Here is a 16,006-nt window from a genome sequence, read left to right on the forward strand (position 1 = left end):
GAATACACATGCTTGACAGAGATGCTGTATGCGAAACCAATGTGAGTTTGGAAAATTGCACAGTATAAATCTATTTTAGTATACCTCAACAATGTAATTATGATCAGTGGAAATGGCCATGACATGGGCCCTTTAAAGGTGGGGTAGGTCATTTTGGAGAAACCAGCTCGAGTGCGCTAGAATTTGAAAATACACAACCGGAAAAGATCTGCCACTTCCTTACAGAGCCCCTCCTCCAACACACACGAACGCGCACATGACCAATGAGGGCACGAGATAAGTTTGTGCACACATGGAAGGCTGACAGGCAGGTAGGCCATCCAGTTATTTTAGCCGGGCCGGCTAAAATGATTGGTCGTACTTTTTACAGTATTACGGCTTCCACAGATGACATTTTTTTATGGAGTTTTTGTCAAAGCACTGAAGATATTCATTGCTATCGGGATGTTAAGAGCATTCCATGGAATATAACAAAAAGTGTATCTCGAGCCGGTTTCTCAAACTTACCTACCCCACCTTTAATCAACACTTTCATTTTCCACTGAAAGTCACAGTTAAGCTGATTACATTTAGAAGCACATTTTGTTTAACCAACACCAGTACTGTATGTAAACTACAATAACAAAGGCTACGTTATATTTTCTGAATTTTAAATGACTCCTCTCTTCACTCCCTCCTCTGCACCCGGCTGGAGGTTTCCCTCGGCGAGGACATCAGGCTGGAGGCTCTGAAGTTCTCTCTGAGTGGCTTGCTGACGTCCTGGGTAATGGCAGTCACTTCCTGTTTGTCCTCTTCATTATTTCCCTTCTCTTGTATGACCGGCTTTTGTTTAGTTGTGGTATGAAGTGAGCTGCTGGTGTTGGATAAGGGGAGCTGGTGCTCTGCCATGTCTCTGCTGCTGCCCAGCCTCAGGGTCTGCCAGGGGCTCCTCTCCACCAGGAAGTGGATCACCTGCTGCTGCTTGTAACTCTCTCTACGGACGCTGTCTGTCTCTGAGAGAGTCAGCCTGGAACACATTAAGAACACCAGAAAAATGCTTTTTATTAACTCTCTGTAATACACAAAAGTAGAGCGACGTGATCATTATATCTCTTTCAAGCGTTTTCAAATAACTTGTAGACAAGGGTGAAGACTGCTTCTTCACTTCTCTTGGTTAGTTGAAACTTTAAAGCTGGTCACAGTTTTGACAACACTACAAGAAATATAGGTTATGTTTTTTAAATAATTTAAAGGGTACCTATTGTTTTTTTTGTCAGATTCATACTTTTTTTTTACTAGAACATCTTGACATTATTTTGTGTCAAAAAACACATCACACTGTATTAGTTTAGTTTAGTTATTTTTTTCGAGCGTGTAAAACCAAAGAAAATGCAAATGAAACAAAAGGTGATACAGACATGATACAGTACTATACAAATGAATGCAATAACAAAACGAAACATTTAAATAATAATTGAATAATCTGCAGTATCATTGTCTGATATCAATAAACAATAAACAACAAAGCTTTAGCTAATTACACGTCCGAAAAGGGGTCGGAAGAAGTTTACACTTATTTAATCCGACCCCTTCTCCCTTTTTTATTTTTATTTTTATTTTTATTTTTTTACATCTTAATATATGTTAACATACAATATAAACGTATACTTATAATCTTGAATAATTTATATAATCATTCATATAATATATACAGGCAAGTTAGGACAATGGTATCTATATATTTATATATATACATACACAAATTCATACAAACACAAATTCATAAATAAAATACAAAACAAGAATACAAACAGTTATGGTTTAGCAGTTTCATCCCTGTACCTTGTGAGAATTGTGTCTTTATACCTCTTTTTGAATAGTTTTATGTTTGGACATCCCTTTAGCTCTTCACTCAAATTGTTCCAGATCTTCACCCCACAAACAGAAACACAAAAACTTCTCTTTGTTGTGCGCACCCTAACATTAGTGAATATAAATGAACCCCGTAAATAATGATTCCCTTGTCTTTCATTGAACAATATCTGAATATTCCCAGGTAATTGAACATTTTTTGCCTTAAACATGATTTGTGCGATTTGGAATTCAACAAGATCTGACAGTTTTAATAATTTTAGCTCTAAAAATAATGGGTTTGTATGATCCCTATAGCCGACATTTTTAATAATTCTTATTGCTCTTTTTTGTAGAATAAATAGGGATTGTGTTGTAGTTTTATAATTACTGCCCCAAACCTCTGCACAGTAACTTAAATAAGGTAAAACCAATGAACAGTAAAGAATGTAGAGGGAATTTTGATCAAGAATCTGTTTTGCCTTGTTTAATATTGCAATACTTCTTGAGACTTTGGAATGAATATGTTTTATGTGTGGTTTCCAGCTCAGTTTCTCATCAATTGTGATTCCAAGGAATTTATGTTCTTTAACTCTCTCAATGAAAATCCCATCTATCTTAATGGATGCTTGTGTATTGCTATTTCCAAATATGATTAATGTTGTTTTATTCAAGTTTAATGATAACTTATTACTGTTTAGCCATAACTTTAGTTTGCATATTTCAGCTGTGATCTCTTCCAATAGTAGCTGTACATTGTCCCCAGAACAAAATATATTAGTGTCATCAGCAAACAAAACAAACTTGAGTACTGTCGATACATTGCATATTTCATTAATATACATAATAAATAGTTTCGGCCCCAATACTGACCCCTGGGGGACACCGCATGTAATGTCCAAATATGAAGAACAACACTCTCCCAGCTTCACAAACTGTTGCCTGTTGGTTAAATAACTCCTTACCCATTCCAAAACTACACCCCTGGTTCCATAACGTTCAAGTCTTTTTATTAATATGTCATGATTAATTGTGTCAAATGCCTTTTTTAGGTCAATGAATATTCCAATGGCATGTTTCTTTTGGTCAATTGAGCTAGTAATTTCTTCAAGTGAGTCTACTAAAGCCATCGATGTTGATCTATTGGCTCTGAATCCATATTGACTTTCGGTGAGAAGTTTGTGTTTTTCTATGAAATTGTCCAGTCTGTTATTGAAAAGCTTTTCAAGAATTTTTGAGAATTGTGGTAGAAGTGAGACAGGTCTGCAGTTTGTGAAGTGATGTTTGTTCCCAGCTTTGAACAAAGGTATGACTTTTGCTATTTTCATTTTGTTAGGAAATGCACCAGTTTGGAATGATAAGTTACATATGTGTGTTAATGGTTTTGAAATAACATCTATAACCTTTTTTAATACAGTCATGTCAATGTCATCACAATCGGTAGATTTTTTGTTTTTACATTTCGTTACAATATCAACTACCTCCCTTTCATGCACTGCTGTGAGGAACATTGAGAAAGGATTCAGTTTTATTAAGTTTTCCAGCTTATTTTCTGATGTTCCTCCATCAGGGATTTTGTCTGCTAATTCAGGTCCAACATTTACAAAGAAATCATTGAAACTGTTGGATACAACATCCATATTTTCCTCTTCCTTATCCTTGTCAATGAAGTAAGTAGGATAACTCCTTTTTCTAGACCCATTTTTTATAATACTATTCAGTATGCTCCATATTTCTTTAATGTTGTTTTTATTTTTGTCCAGTATTTTCCGATAGTATTCACTTTTGCAGGTCCTTATTATAATTGTTAATTTATTTTTATATTTTTTATATCTAATCTCTGTCTCTTTTGTTTTATTTCGCATGAAATCTCTATACAATGAATTTTTCTTCTTACAGGCATTTTGTAAACCCCTTGTGATCCATGGACATTCTGCATATTTAATTTTTCTACTGTATTTGACAATTGGGCAGTATGTATTATATAGTGATACAAAAATTCTCAGGAATTGATCATATGCACTGTCAATATTGTTTTCTTTGTATAAATCATCCCATCTTTGTGCCAGTAAGGCATTTTTTAAAGCGTTCATTGCTTCCTCTGATCTAACTCGTCTGTATTGAATAGCTTTGTCCGGCATGTTATTACTATAGTTTCTGTCATAAACTGCAAATACTGGTAGGTGGTCACTTATATCATTTATTAAGAGTCCACTTACTGTATTGTTTTCTATGTCATTTGTGAATATATTGTCTATGAGAGTAGCACAGTGCGATGTGATTCTGCTGGGTCTAGTAATTTTTGGATATAAACCCATACTGTACATTGTGTTGATAAATTCTTCTGTCATGCTGTGATTATTTGGATTTAGAAGGTCAATATTGAAGTCACCACAAATGAAAACTGTTTTATGAATCACTTTTGAGAATATTTCCTCCATCCAGTCCTTGAAAATCTCAATACTAGAGCCGGGTGCTCTATATATACAACTGATGATTACATTTTTTGTTTTTTCTTTGCAGATTTCAATCGTGATACATTCCAATACATTATCAATCACTGTTGACATATAATTCATCACTTTATATTTTAAAGTATTGTCCACATACAAGGCTACTCCTCCTCCACCCTTGTTTTGTCTATTTATGTATCTGAGTTCATAGCCCTCCAGCTCAAAGTCTATGCCTTTGTCCTCCGTGATCCAAGTTTCAGTATGTCTGGATATACCGTACCTGTATGAATTATCTGCTTTAAATGCTCAGTTTTAGTGCCTGTCTCTTTAAGTGTTCGTCCTTTCTACAATATCGAACTTTCAGAAATTAGGATATAGGGAACATACTACAAAATAATCAATGATGTCATTTATTTATGTTTTTCAAACGTGTCCATTGTATAGGATGACAGCATACTAGTCTCAATCTTTTACACAAAGGTACAAAAAGGCATGATTTGGTCATAATACAATAAATGTACTTACTTAATTCGTAATCATTTGATGATGATTGGAAACAAATATAAAACAACTTTAAAAAACCTGCCTTGCTCTCTTCCAATCCTGACAGCTTAATGTCTGGCCCGTCTTTAATGATTTTCAACAAAGTATTTTCTGCCTAAGTTTTGAAAAAGGTTGAACATGAGAGGAAGCACAAAGGATATGGGTTCAATTAGCCACCAGAAAAAAGGTTTCAAACCAAACAAGGCGGTGCAGCAGCCTTATGTTAGTGAATCAGTGTGGACTGAAGGTCAAAAGCTCGCCCATATTGTGCGTTTACAGTGAAACAAACACATGGGCTGCTGTACATTTACCCTTTATTCTGATGATTATCAAATACTGAGGACTGTATAGATCTACAAATATTCAACAGAGTTCACATAAACATAACAGAGAAAATACAGCAGAAAAAACTCAACCTGTATGGCAGTGATCCATACAAAACCAAAATTAGAAAAAAGCTGAATTTTATTAGGAAATGACCTACTTGTATTGTGGTCTGGTTTCCAGGACGAGGCTCACCCAGCAGGCTTCGTAGCTCTCCTTCTTCCACTGGTTCTCCTCCTGAAGATCACAGTAGGAGTTCACCAGGTAGCAGCCACCTCTGCTCACACAGTGCATTGTGGGATTGTTTTGAAAGTGTGAATTTAACTTCTGTGTAAAAAGCCTTTTTCGTGTCCTTTTTCACTCCTGTCTGACTTGACACGCATACAACTCAAAGGAGACAAACACAAAAAGCGATCAAATCATGTGTCGTCGTCAACGTCTGTACCAAGCAGTCTGAGGTGTGAGTGTGTTTGGCAATGTCTTAAATATTTAGCCTTGTTTCTATTTTTACTCCTCTGCATCACTTTGTAGTGAATGTAGTGAATGTCCTTACTCCAGGCATCCTGAAGGTTGGTTTTCATTTGAAAATTAGCACTAGCTCTTTCTGTAACATGTCTCAACCTGATGAAACGCCAATGATTTCATTTATGGAAATTATTTATGTTATATCATTAACCCAGTGGTGAAAGATATACTTAGATAATTAAGTAGAAGTAGCAAAACTACAGTGTAAACATACCCTGTCACAGGTTAAGTGCTGCTTTTTACATCAGGTTTTAGCATCAATATGAACTCAAAATACTAAAAGTAAGTTATACAAAATTTCAGAATAATATTACATTACTTGATTATGATAAGTGATGCATTCATGTGTTAATCACTTCAAAAGTGCAGCTGAATTTATTTTGAATTACTTTATATACTACTTGATTGCTTAACCTATAATAATGCCTCGCAAATTATTTGTCAATTTAAAATTGAGCTAATAATTTAAATCTTCATGATGATAAAAGCTGAAATATAAATGTAGTAGAAAAAAATGGGGTGCAAGTACAAAGTAGCAAAACATTGAAATCATCTATGGCAACATTTCACTTCTACAGCATTTAAGTAAATGTACTTAGTTACAACGACTACGGCGTATCACTGCTGATATAAAGAAAGTCTTCTATGTTTACTTCCAGACTATGAAAGTGTGCATGTGTTGACAGATATACAAAACAACCAGTCTGCTTAAATGACATGAATCCAGGGTTTATCCCAGCATGTCAACGAAAATATTCTCCAACTCCTCGGATGTCTCTCACATAGACCGAATGTCTCAGGAAGGAAACAGCTGAGGGAAATCAGATCACTGGCTGACAGTCTTAATCCAGCTCATTAATCCAAAGAGACGTCAGTTCCTTGGGCAAAATGATTCTACTTTATGACTGAGTTTTAGAAAAGTTTCGTTGGGAGACTCATTTGATTTGTAAAGGGATCTCATTATTCCATGCTCTTTGTGTTCAGAAGTGCTTCATTATCTTCATATTTCAGATGTAATGGAAGGATGTGCAGAATGTTTGGGAGGCAGGTAAAAACACCTTGCTGGAATTCTGACATTTAAGTAATTTGGTTACACACTATCTGAACTTTTATTTACATACATTGTATGTTAATATCTAATATCCTGTTCAATTTGACACCACTGACATACTATAACTTTAGTTCCTCTCAGGAGAACGCTGGCAGCCCCACTTCTATCAGTTGGAGGGTGAAACTGTATCAGAGGGGGTTGACGGTGTGACTGAGGCAGTGAAAGGTATGCTGGACTCATCCCAGCAAAAACAGTCTGTTCCCCCCCCCTGCAACACAAGAGCCAGTATTACATGACTCCAGTTTGATGCTGAATCCTGACTAATAGATGTTGCTGTGGCAACACAAACACACATTCACAAACAAAAACAGGCATCCCTTCAAGATCAGAAGAAGTGGCGATTAGTTTCCATCACAAGGAAGCCAAGAATGATGTATCACTTCATAATGTTTGAAATCTTAAGACATCCGATTCCAAGTGGTTCATAACCATATTTGTGTTACTGATAAAAAGCTTGTGGCTATGCTAAAAAGCTGTAGTCTTAATGAAAGCTTATGGTAGACACTAATACTCTTGACCCCCCTTTATTGTGCCAATGACTTTGGAGCACAATTATCAAACCTAATTGTTTTTTCTGTGTCATAAAGTGGATAAAGTAAGATTTGTTGACTAACACAATGGTAAGTCTTTACATTGAATGGTCTCATTTGAGTTTTTGAATTTAAGGCAACAGAGAAGCACATCATTTCCTTTTTCAAATAAAGAATGTATTGTCAAATATTCAAACATACAGTAAATGTATCCAATTTGAGAATATGACAAACAGTTGAAAAAGTGACAAATGAAATTAAACCAAAAATTCAAATATGTAGCTGTGTGAGCCTTAAACCCACAAATCAATGATCAGGTACGGTATCTTTACAGAGATAACTACATCAAGAATCAGCTTTGGTATCACAAACAGCATGAATATCTCAGAGGTTGAACCAGGCAGGCCTCTTCCTGGGCCTCTCCACAATCCTTTTGTCTTTGTTCAGCTCACTTGGTGTTTCTCCCTCATACAGGATGACAGTCTCCACTGCCGGCACCCCATGGGCCCCCGCTTCCATCGCCTTCATCTGCTGCCGAATCTTTGCCGTCTCTCTGCACACCTTGGCGTAACAGAAGCTGCACAGGATGTGTTTCTGCTTCAAGTGGCCACACTCAGGACATGGCTCGATGTTGGTCTGAGAGAGAAAGAGAGAAACAGTGGGTCCAACAATGTTTCTAAATAACTTAGGAAATATCTATTTTCTTTACCGCAGTTTGTTGCTACTTATAACCCAACATATAAACTAATAATGATAGCATATGAGCTCAGCTAACAAGCAGCTACTATCAACCAATATTAATAACTAATAAGTAACACAAACAATAAGACAGGCCAAAGCGAACTTTTTCATCAATATAATTGAAGGTGCGAAAGGTAACGGTAAAAAGGTTTGGCAAACCTTAAATAAACTATTAGGTAAACATACCAAACAGGAAAATAATGTACTAGAATTAAAAATCAATGATGCCCTGATAAAAGACCCTGCAGTGTTGGCCAGCTCTCTCAATGAGTATTTCTTAACTAGTGCTTTGGACATTACAAAGCTCTTCCCGCCATCTGAGGTCTCACCTAGCCCGACTGTGGATACACACCCTGTTTTTGACCTGTAGGAAATCACAGAGGTTGAGGTAAAAAATATAATCTCAGGGTTAAGAGGTTCTAAGGCTAGGGATGCATATGATTTCGACACCAACTTTATAAAGACAAATATCGACGGTCTAATAAAACCAATTACTATGCTAGTGAATCAATCTATCAGCACGAGGGAAGTTCCATCGTCCTGGAAGGTGGCCACGGTGACACCGATTTTTAAATCTGGGGATAAGGCAATGATGTCCAATTACAGACCAATCAGCATCCTCCCCTGTGTCTCTAAGGTAGCTGAGAAATGGGTGTCAAAACTAATCACCAAACATTTAGATAAAGGTTTCGCTCCACTCCACCCAATGCAGTTTGGTTTCCGTGCTCACCACTCCACTGAGACAGCTAACTGTGTCTTTGTGGAAAAGGTTACATCTATGTTGGACACAAGCCCATATGTAGGTGCTGTCTTCCTTGATCTCAGGAAGGCTTTTGACACTGTTGACCACAAAGTGCTCCAAAACGATTTTACAGAATGTGAAATGTTACTTACGTACTGAATATAAATTGAAATATATAAATAAGATAAGATAGTACTTTATTGATCCCAATTTGGGAAATTTTTGTGTTGCAGCAGCATAAAAAGACATGGCATTGTACAATACAAATTAAAAGACAAGAAATAAACAAGAAAGTAGAAAATATACATGTTGAATTTACAAATTAACAATAACAAGATATAAAGCAAGGTATTATATGTACATAAGTATGTGACAGATAAAATATTAAATATTAAACTGAATATATAAATGTAAAATGTACGGTGTGATTTTATTCCAAGAGAAACTATGGAGCAGAAACTTCTCTGCCACCCAGAGGTGATTTGTTATAGAGAGTTATTGCAGTGGGCAGGAATGTTTTCCTGTATCAGTCACATTAAAAACAAGGGGGTTCTCAACTTTAACAGTTGTTAGGTTCCATTAGGAATGTTGGTTCACTTTGTTGACAGTGAATAATCCACACATATCATAATATGCATGCTATAAGAAGTCTGATTAGCTGTGTTAAAAAACTTTGCTTTCTTCCAACTTTCATCCTAGGAAACATTTAATTACCTTTTAACTGAGATGTTTCTGTGAGTTGCCTAAATGTCATTTTTAGAGCTTAACTTGCTGAAAACTGCTGCTATTGAGCTTTAAATGTACAGGGATGAGTTGCAGCTGATATATTCAATCACTAACAATCAGCACTAGAAAGCTTTATAAGTTAGACAGCAATGGAGAACAGTTGGGTTAGAGTACACGGACAAGTTGAGAGGATCCATAGAGTACCTTGACTTTTAACATATTTATTTCAGATCTCCTCCTGGTGCGGTTGATCTCTATAGTGCGTCTCTTCTTGGGCGCTGCCATCCACAGGATACCGTCTGTGAGGCCAGGAGGCTGATCCGGGTTCTGCTGCTCCTCCAGCCCATCCTCCCTGTCGACCTGAGGCAGGAGACTGGGGCCAGCCACTGTCAGCGCTGGGGCTGCACAGGAAATACATTGTTAGAAGTTAGCTTTCACTGCACCTTAACATTCAATTTAGCATGAGGAGTCTGTTTAAGAGACAGGGCTTGTGTCGATGGGCAGCAGCAGGATAATCTTCTGCCTGCTGGGCTCCAGTCAGTAAACTCACCCAGCTGTCTCTCTAGTCCGGCCGCCTGCAGAAGTCTTCTCTCAATGCTCAGCAGAGAGCATCTGAGGCTGTTCACTAAAGTGGCTAAATTCATCATTGTTTTGGTCAGCACGCTTGCTTTCCGTACAGTCAAACAGCTCACGGTCACAGACTCAATACATCGTCATCGAACTGCGACAGACCACGCTTCTTCCTCTGTTTAATTTCAGGCAGGTGAAAGTCATCTGGGCGTCTTACTACCACCTAGCGACCATTTTCTAAATTGCACTCAACTTTGTTTAAACTTTAAATCAGTCTATGTATGGTTCAACAAAACACCAAACTTTTTTCTAGACTTTAGTTTTTTTTTTATTATTTAAGATTTGTGTATAAATTAAAATACAAATGCTGTGATTATTTAGTAGCAGGCACATGTGTTAAGTATATATATAGAATTAGGCTATCATTATAAATAGTAAGATATCTGAAATATGCACATCCATTTTCTATAATAATGATGTCATAAGTAAAGAATCTGAATATAAAATGTTCATAAATAATGCTTTTATTTTTTCTATAAGATTCTATGATTTGGATTACTGACAATACATGAAAGGTTTAAAGTTATTGAATTACTTTGCAGTGTAAAACTTGTTTTAGATCAACCTCTCTACATCTTATCTGTAATAAAGTATTTGTGAGGCAATGACCCATCTCCTCCGAAGAATATATTATTTTGTTTTATTAAAACAATTGCATTTCTTATTTATCCAAACAATGTTAGGTTGTTCATGTGCAGTGATTATTATAGGTGGCAGTGTGCACTCTTCAGTGGATGTGCAAGTCTCCAGGCAACACAGAGTAGAAGAAGAAGAACAAGATGGCGGAACGAGGCTACAGTTTCTCCCTCACCACATTTAGGTAAACTTTTCAAAAAATTACCTTTAATTTGAAATTAGCATCTTAATTTTCAGCACGTAGAGGTTGTTGTTGAATGGCAGTTCGATAAAGTATACGCAGGGTTTTGCATTTTGACAGTAAAAGCAGATTTGGGCCAAAGTTGTAGCTGATGCACTGTCATCGCCGGGTAGTGCAATGAATCGGCTAACGCAAACTGTTAGCATGTTGGCTAACGTGTTTTCAAATGAAACAGTTAAAAAGTGACTTTTTCTCATATTGATGATAAAATAAAAAACCTGCTACACATTGGGATTTGAAAGCGTGTCACTGAATAGCCCGAAACAGTTCAGTTCCACATGATAACTTAAAACTAGCTTAGCTAGCTACAATAGCTCAGATGAGTCGGTTGTTTTAGCTTTCGGTTTCGTCTTTGTTGACCATAATACATGAGCTCCCGTTTTGAAACTTTACTACAGAAGCCGTTAAAGTTTAGTAGATGTTGTCTTTCAACATAATAGTAATGCAGCATCCTTTGTTTCTTTCTGAAGCCCCTCGGGTAAACTGGTCCAGATTGAGTATGCCCTGGCAGCCGTAGCAGCCGGAGCTCCCTCAGTGGGCATCAAAGGTAAGTCATGGAAATGTGCGGAGAAAAACTATAACTATGTTTTTTAGACAAAGTGAGTCCCATGTCTTTTAATATTATTTAAATATTGATGAAATACGGTGCATGCTTAGAGTTGAAAAAAACATGTTATAGAATAATCCACATTTGTTAGATGACGGATTGATATCAGAGGATGCAACAAGACTCTATGTCTTGAAAGGTGTGTAATCCTTAAATGCATGTATTGCTAAAGGGTTCACTACCATGGGAACGCATGGATGTGAACCATTTCTGCCACAGAAACACACAACTGCAAGTGCAGAGGGAAGTGGGACTCGGGGGCAAAATATGGCAGTACTGCACAATGAGGGTTTTACAAGCTTATTAAAACAAAGGACCTGATTTGTATTCAGACAAGTCAATGTCACAGACACTGGTGCAGAAACCTAATTGGCCACTAATGTCCTTCAAATGTATGCATTACATATAGTTGAAGCTGGTTAGAAAGTTAACATTTTTGAAGATGCTAATTTTGATTTGTCTTTTACTTTCAGCTTCCAATGGAGTTGTCCTGGCAACAGAGAAGAAACAAAAGTCCATTCTGTATGATGAGCAGAGTGTCCACAAAGTGGAGCCAATCACTAAACACATAGGCATGGTCTACAGTGGAATGGGTCCTGACTACAGGTGGGGATTCTTTTTGCGCGTTGAAGAAAAGAAAAAAACGGCAGAGGTTTCTTTTGCTATCTTGAGACACAACGTTTTGTTCTGTCTGATGTCCAAAGGCTTTAAAAGCACTATAGGGGAGGTAATGTGAAAATGGGCTGTGTTAGGTTATTATAAACGGCTAAAGCAAATCCATTCCTTTCTGAAGAAGCCTCCTCTCTCCTTGTATAATTCAGGTGTTTCATTTAAGGGATGGGGAGATCCTCTATGATTGGAAAGGGGGCGGATTTCTGGGTCAACAGTTAGCGTAATGAAAAGTGTCTTATATCTTGTGTGCCCAAGGTTTTAAAATGCATGATTCAGGATTTTGATGACTGTGAGAGAAATCTAGAAGGTGCAACCAGTGTTTGTCTGACTACTGAACCTAGCATTCACAGATAAATTAACGAGTTGTGTCCTTGCAGGGTTTTGGTGCGACGAGCCCGGAAGTTGGCACAACAGTACTTCCTGGTTTACCAGGAGCCCATCCCCACAGGCCAGCTCGTCCAGAGAGTGGCCTCTGTAATGCAGGAGTACACACAGTCCGGGTGGGTATACATGAAGAAGCACTCATACAAACACTACATAATAGGCGCTTTCACACCGGAGTACTTTTCCCAGTATAGTTCCGATATATATATAGTTCCGAAAATGTGCGTTTACACCAAAAAAATCCGGAACTGGAACTTAGTTCATGAGAACCTTTTCACCCCCTGCTAGAGAGCAGGTACTTTCATGGGAGAAAAAGGTTCCCATTTCTGATTGGCTGGGTGGATTGCAAACCATGCCCCGTAAAACTCTCAAAATGTTTTGTGAAGCCGCCATTTTATTTTCCTCACATTAGCATTATTAGCATTAGCATTAGCCCAGCGCACAAACAGAGAGAGACTAACTTATGGCAACACAAAAGTAAAACATGGGAGCGGTAGAGATGAGGGCCGTTTCTCAATGTCGAGTAGAGCTGCTGCAGAGCCACTATTTCAAGTATAATACGTCATCGAGTGGCGCCGAAGGACTGTTTAAGTGCATGTTAAATGCCCAGCATTCGGCGCCACTCGATGACGTAGTATACTTGAAATAGTGGCTCTGCAGCAGGTATACTCGACATTGAGAAACGGCCGAGGAGGTGTCTGCATTTCTGGCGATTTACTACTCTAGTTGTACTGAAGCCAGTCCCCAACTCCGGGGACTTCCGGCCGGGGACTTCGGGTGGCAGTATCCGCCGTGAAGTTGTTTGCGGCCTGCCAGTAAACCCAAAGCAGAAGAAGTAGAAGTGACGTCAGCGGCTTCATTTGCCTAATCCTCCCTCAGGGACTTATTCCGGTGTGAACGCGATCTACTCTTTAGTTCATTAGAACTAAAGAGTTCTGATGAACTAAGTTCTGATGAACTAAGTACGGCAAAGTACTTGGTGTGAAAGCGCCTATAGACTCGATCCGTCAGAATTATTTTTAACTGAACCTGTGTTGTTTTCTCCTACAGTGGGGTGCGTCCGTTTGGTGTTTCATTGCTGATTGCCGGATGGGATGAAGGCCAACCCTACCTGTTCCAGTCAGACCCCTCTGTATGTTGTATTACTAACTTTCATATTGGTTGGTAGCACATGTTGTTTGGAGTGTGCTCAACTCTTATTCCATGTTCTTAGTCTGCTGTGATTCTAACTCTTTTATAATAATCTGTCACTTCTTTTCCTCCGTTTCTTGCTGGCAGGGTGCATATTTTGCATGGAAAGCCACAGCCATGGGCAAGAACTACGTTAATGGAAAAACATTCCTGGAAAAAAGGTAAGACGTTATCATAAAAGGCCATTTTTGTCGAATTAATAAAATAAATTGATTTCGCAGACAGCAAATGTATAGATGTGAGCTTCTTAGTTTTTGTATTCAACAATTAGTGTCTCCCACAATAAGTGCTGAGTGCTCTGAACTTTTATGATGATGATGATGATAATAATACGCTTTATTTATATAGCACCTTTCATGCTTGACGCAGCCCAAAGTACACAAGACAGGTGTAAAAATACTTATTTGTTGTGGTAATTTTTGGAGATATGATGCATTCAAAGTCTGGTATATTATTGCAACTTTGAGCGAAGTCTGAATGTCATTTATAAAATGTTTTAAATGCCTGATAGATTGAATAGGTGCCTCAGTGTAGTCTATAATAAGGGCTGAAGCGTTGCTTTCCATCCAAGTGATTTGTAGTTTGCGCTCAAGAAAGATCCACAAGGATGCCATCCGCTTCACTTGAGTTATAGAAATCCATAAAAATGTTGCCATTACATTTCCAATGAGGCCCAGAAACTGATTCATGTTTAGGTGACACAAATGCAATGAATTTGATTTCGCAATGGCTCACTATATCATATTGGCACGTATGTCTATTTATTAAAAGGGCATTATTCACATAGCTTACCAAAAAATGTTTAGGAACTGGAACAAGAACTTCAAATAATATACAGGAAAGCATTACAAAGCATACTCAATTTGTTTTACACTTCACAGATTGTTAAATAACCACTTCATTTTCCTCTCCAGGTATAACAACGATCTGGAGTTGGAGGATGCCATCCACACAGCCATCTTGACATTGAAGGTATGATATTTGTTATGAAAATACCTAAGATATAGAACATATTTCCTTAGTAGTATCCTTCATTTATACCTTACTATCTTTGTGTTTCAGGAGAGTTTTGAGGGTCAGATGACAGAGGAGAACATTGAGGTGGGGATCTGCAACGAGGCCGGCTTCAGAAGACTCACCCCAGCGGAGGTGAAAGACTACCTGGCAGCCATTGCGTGAACACACCCTCCCTGGTGATGGGGCTCTCTGGACACATTTCATGACATAAAAGCACAGTAGCCAACTGTCTCATGACACATTATTTTAAACCACAGGTAGTCACATAGTTTGTCCATGTTGAGATATGACCAAACTGTTTCTGTCCTGAAAATACATCAGAACAAATGCTAAAACCTCACTATATTCCAAACTATAAATGTGAGTTGGCAGAATTAGACAGCCTCTTTAGTATTATGCCCAGACCCTCTTTACTTTGTGATGGCACTTGTGTGTGCAGCTTATGTGGCTTTTCACAACTGCATAGACTGAACATCAGGGACTGTGAGATGGCAAACTAATGTTATCACATAACTATTTGGCCTCGTTATAAAATGGATATCCTGGTACTGTGAAATGTGACAGTTGGCTGCTGTGTATATGAAAAGGAATGTGGGCTCTGATGCGTGAAATCTCAAGTTTTCCATTGAATTCTTACATTTTCTTATTTGTCATTACCGTTTAAAAGGCAATTCTATCGGTTTTCAAATCAAGCAATGTTTCTGTATCATTACTCGGAATGTAAATGCTTGTAACCATTGTGCAAAATGGCCCTCTAGTCTAGGTGAACAAAAAGGACAACATTGAAAATGGTAATGAGGCTAATGTTTATAAAAGACTTGGTATTTACTCATTTTGAACATTGACAGTTTTCCTTTTATTCACCGGACTGCACCTAATTAGTATCCCTGAAATACAATAAACGAGGATCGGCTTAGGAGGAAGGATGCAATGGAAAGTGTTGAGATTTTACACTTAGGATCTGGTTGCCTGTACAGCCGTTTTACAAAAAGCTCTTTTTTTCAGGCTAGAAACAATTCTAGAGTTTGTATTTTTTCTTCTGGTATCTGTCACTTATTCAAATAAAAGACGATGAGTTAATGTTGACTCTGTGTTTTTGAATT

General features: G+C 37.7%; 3 protein-coding genes across 3 annotated transcripts; 1 reads left to right on the top strand and 2 right to left on the bottom strand.

The window, feature by feature from the left end:
* Window positions 1–388: 388 nt before the first annotated feature.
* zmp:0000000930 (telethonin) lies at window positions 389–5,579 on the bottom strand. The gene is made up of 2 exons (XM_034127317.1): window positions 5,311–5,579; window positions 389–1,006 (listed from the first exon to the last, which is right to left on the bottom strand). Exons 1-2 carry the CDS (start codon window positions 5,442–5,444, stop codon window positions 667–669), a joined length of 474 nt encoding a protein of 157 aa, XP_033983208.1. The 5' UTR covers window positions 5,445–5,579; the 3' UTR covers window positions 389–666.
* Window positions 5,580–6,865: 1,286 nt separating this feature from the next.
* Window positions 6,866–10,238, bottom strand: mrpl32 (mitochondrial ribosomal protein L32). The gene is made up of 3 exons (XM_034127239.1): window positions 10,076–10,238; window positions 9,730–9,926; window positions 6,866–7,952 (listed from the first exon to the last, which is right to left on the bottom strand). Exons 1-3 carry the CDS (start codon window positions 10,170–10,172, stop codon window positions 7,701–7,703), a joined length of 546 nt encoding a protein of 181 aa, XP_033983130.1. The 5' UTR covers window positions 10,173–10,238; the 3' UTR covers window positions 6,866–7,700.
* Window positions 10,239–10,858: 620 nt separating this feature from the next.
* On the top strand, window positions 10,859–15,989 carry psma2 (proteasome 20S subunit alpha 2). The gene is made up of 8 exons (XM_034127424.1): window positions 10,859–10,975; window positions 11,503–11,579; window positions 12,113–12,245; window positions 12,689–12,811; window positions 13,746–13,827; window positions 13,974–14,047; window positions 14,801–14,858; window positions 14,949–15,989. Exons 1-8 carry the CDS (start codon window positions 10,935–10,937, stop codon window positions 15,063–15,065), a joined length of 705 nt encoding a protein of 234 aa, XP_033983315.1. The 5' UTR covers window positions 10,859–10,934; the 3' UTR covers window positions 15,066–15,989.
* The last annotated feature ends 17 nt before the right edge of the window (window positions 15,990–16,006 follow it).

Source organism: Trematomus bernacchii, unplaced genomic scaffold, assembly GCF_902827165.1.
Source record: "Trematomus bernacchii unplaced genomic scaffold, fTreBer1.1, whole genome shotgun sequence".
Classification (NCBI taxonomy): domain Eukaryota; kingdom Metazoa; phylum Chordata; class Actinopteri; order Perciformes; family Nototheniidae; genus Trematomus; species Trematomus bernacchii.

What these genes read in the sequence shown, in the direction of transcription:
- zmp:0000000930 (XM_034127317.1), bottom strand. Translation starts at nt 5,444, where the DNA reads ATGCACTGTGTGAGCAGAGGTGGCTGCTACCTGGTGAACTCCTACTGT. An exon ending in GAAACCAGACCACAATACAA is followed by an intron (nt 1,007 to 5,310) that starts GTAGGTCATTTC and finishes AATGTGTTCCAG; the next exon opens with GCTGACTCTCTCAGAGACAG.
- mrpl32 (XM_034127239.1), bottom strand. Translation starts at nt 10,172, where the DNA reads ATGATGAATTTAGCCACTTTAGTGAACAGCCTCAGATGCTCTCTGCTG. An exon ending in CGGACTAGAGAGACAGCTGG is followed by an intron (nt 9,927 to 10,075) that starts GTGAGTTTACTG and finishes TTTCCTGTGCAG; the next exon opens with CCCCAGCGCTGACAGTGGCT. An exon ending in TAAATATGTTAAAAGTCAAG is followed by an intron (nt 7,953 to 9,729) that starts GTACTCTATGGA and finishes TTTCTCTCTCAG; the next exon opens with ACCAACATCGAGCCATGTCC.
- psma2 (XM_034127424.1), top strand. Translation starts at nt 10,935, where the DNA reads ATGGCGGAACGAGGCTACAGTTTCTCCCTCACCACATTTAG. An exon ending in TTCTCCCTCACCACATTTAG is followed by an intron (nt 10,976 to 11,502) that starts GTAAACTTTTCA and finishes TTCTTTCTGAAG; the next exon opens with CCCCTCGGGTAAACTGGTCC. An exon ending in TGTTCCAGTCAGACCCCTCT is followed by an intron (nt 13,828 to 13,973) that starts GTATGTTGTATT and finishes TCTTGCTGGCAG; the next exon opens with GGTGCATATTTTGCATGGAA.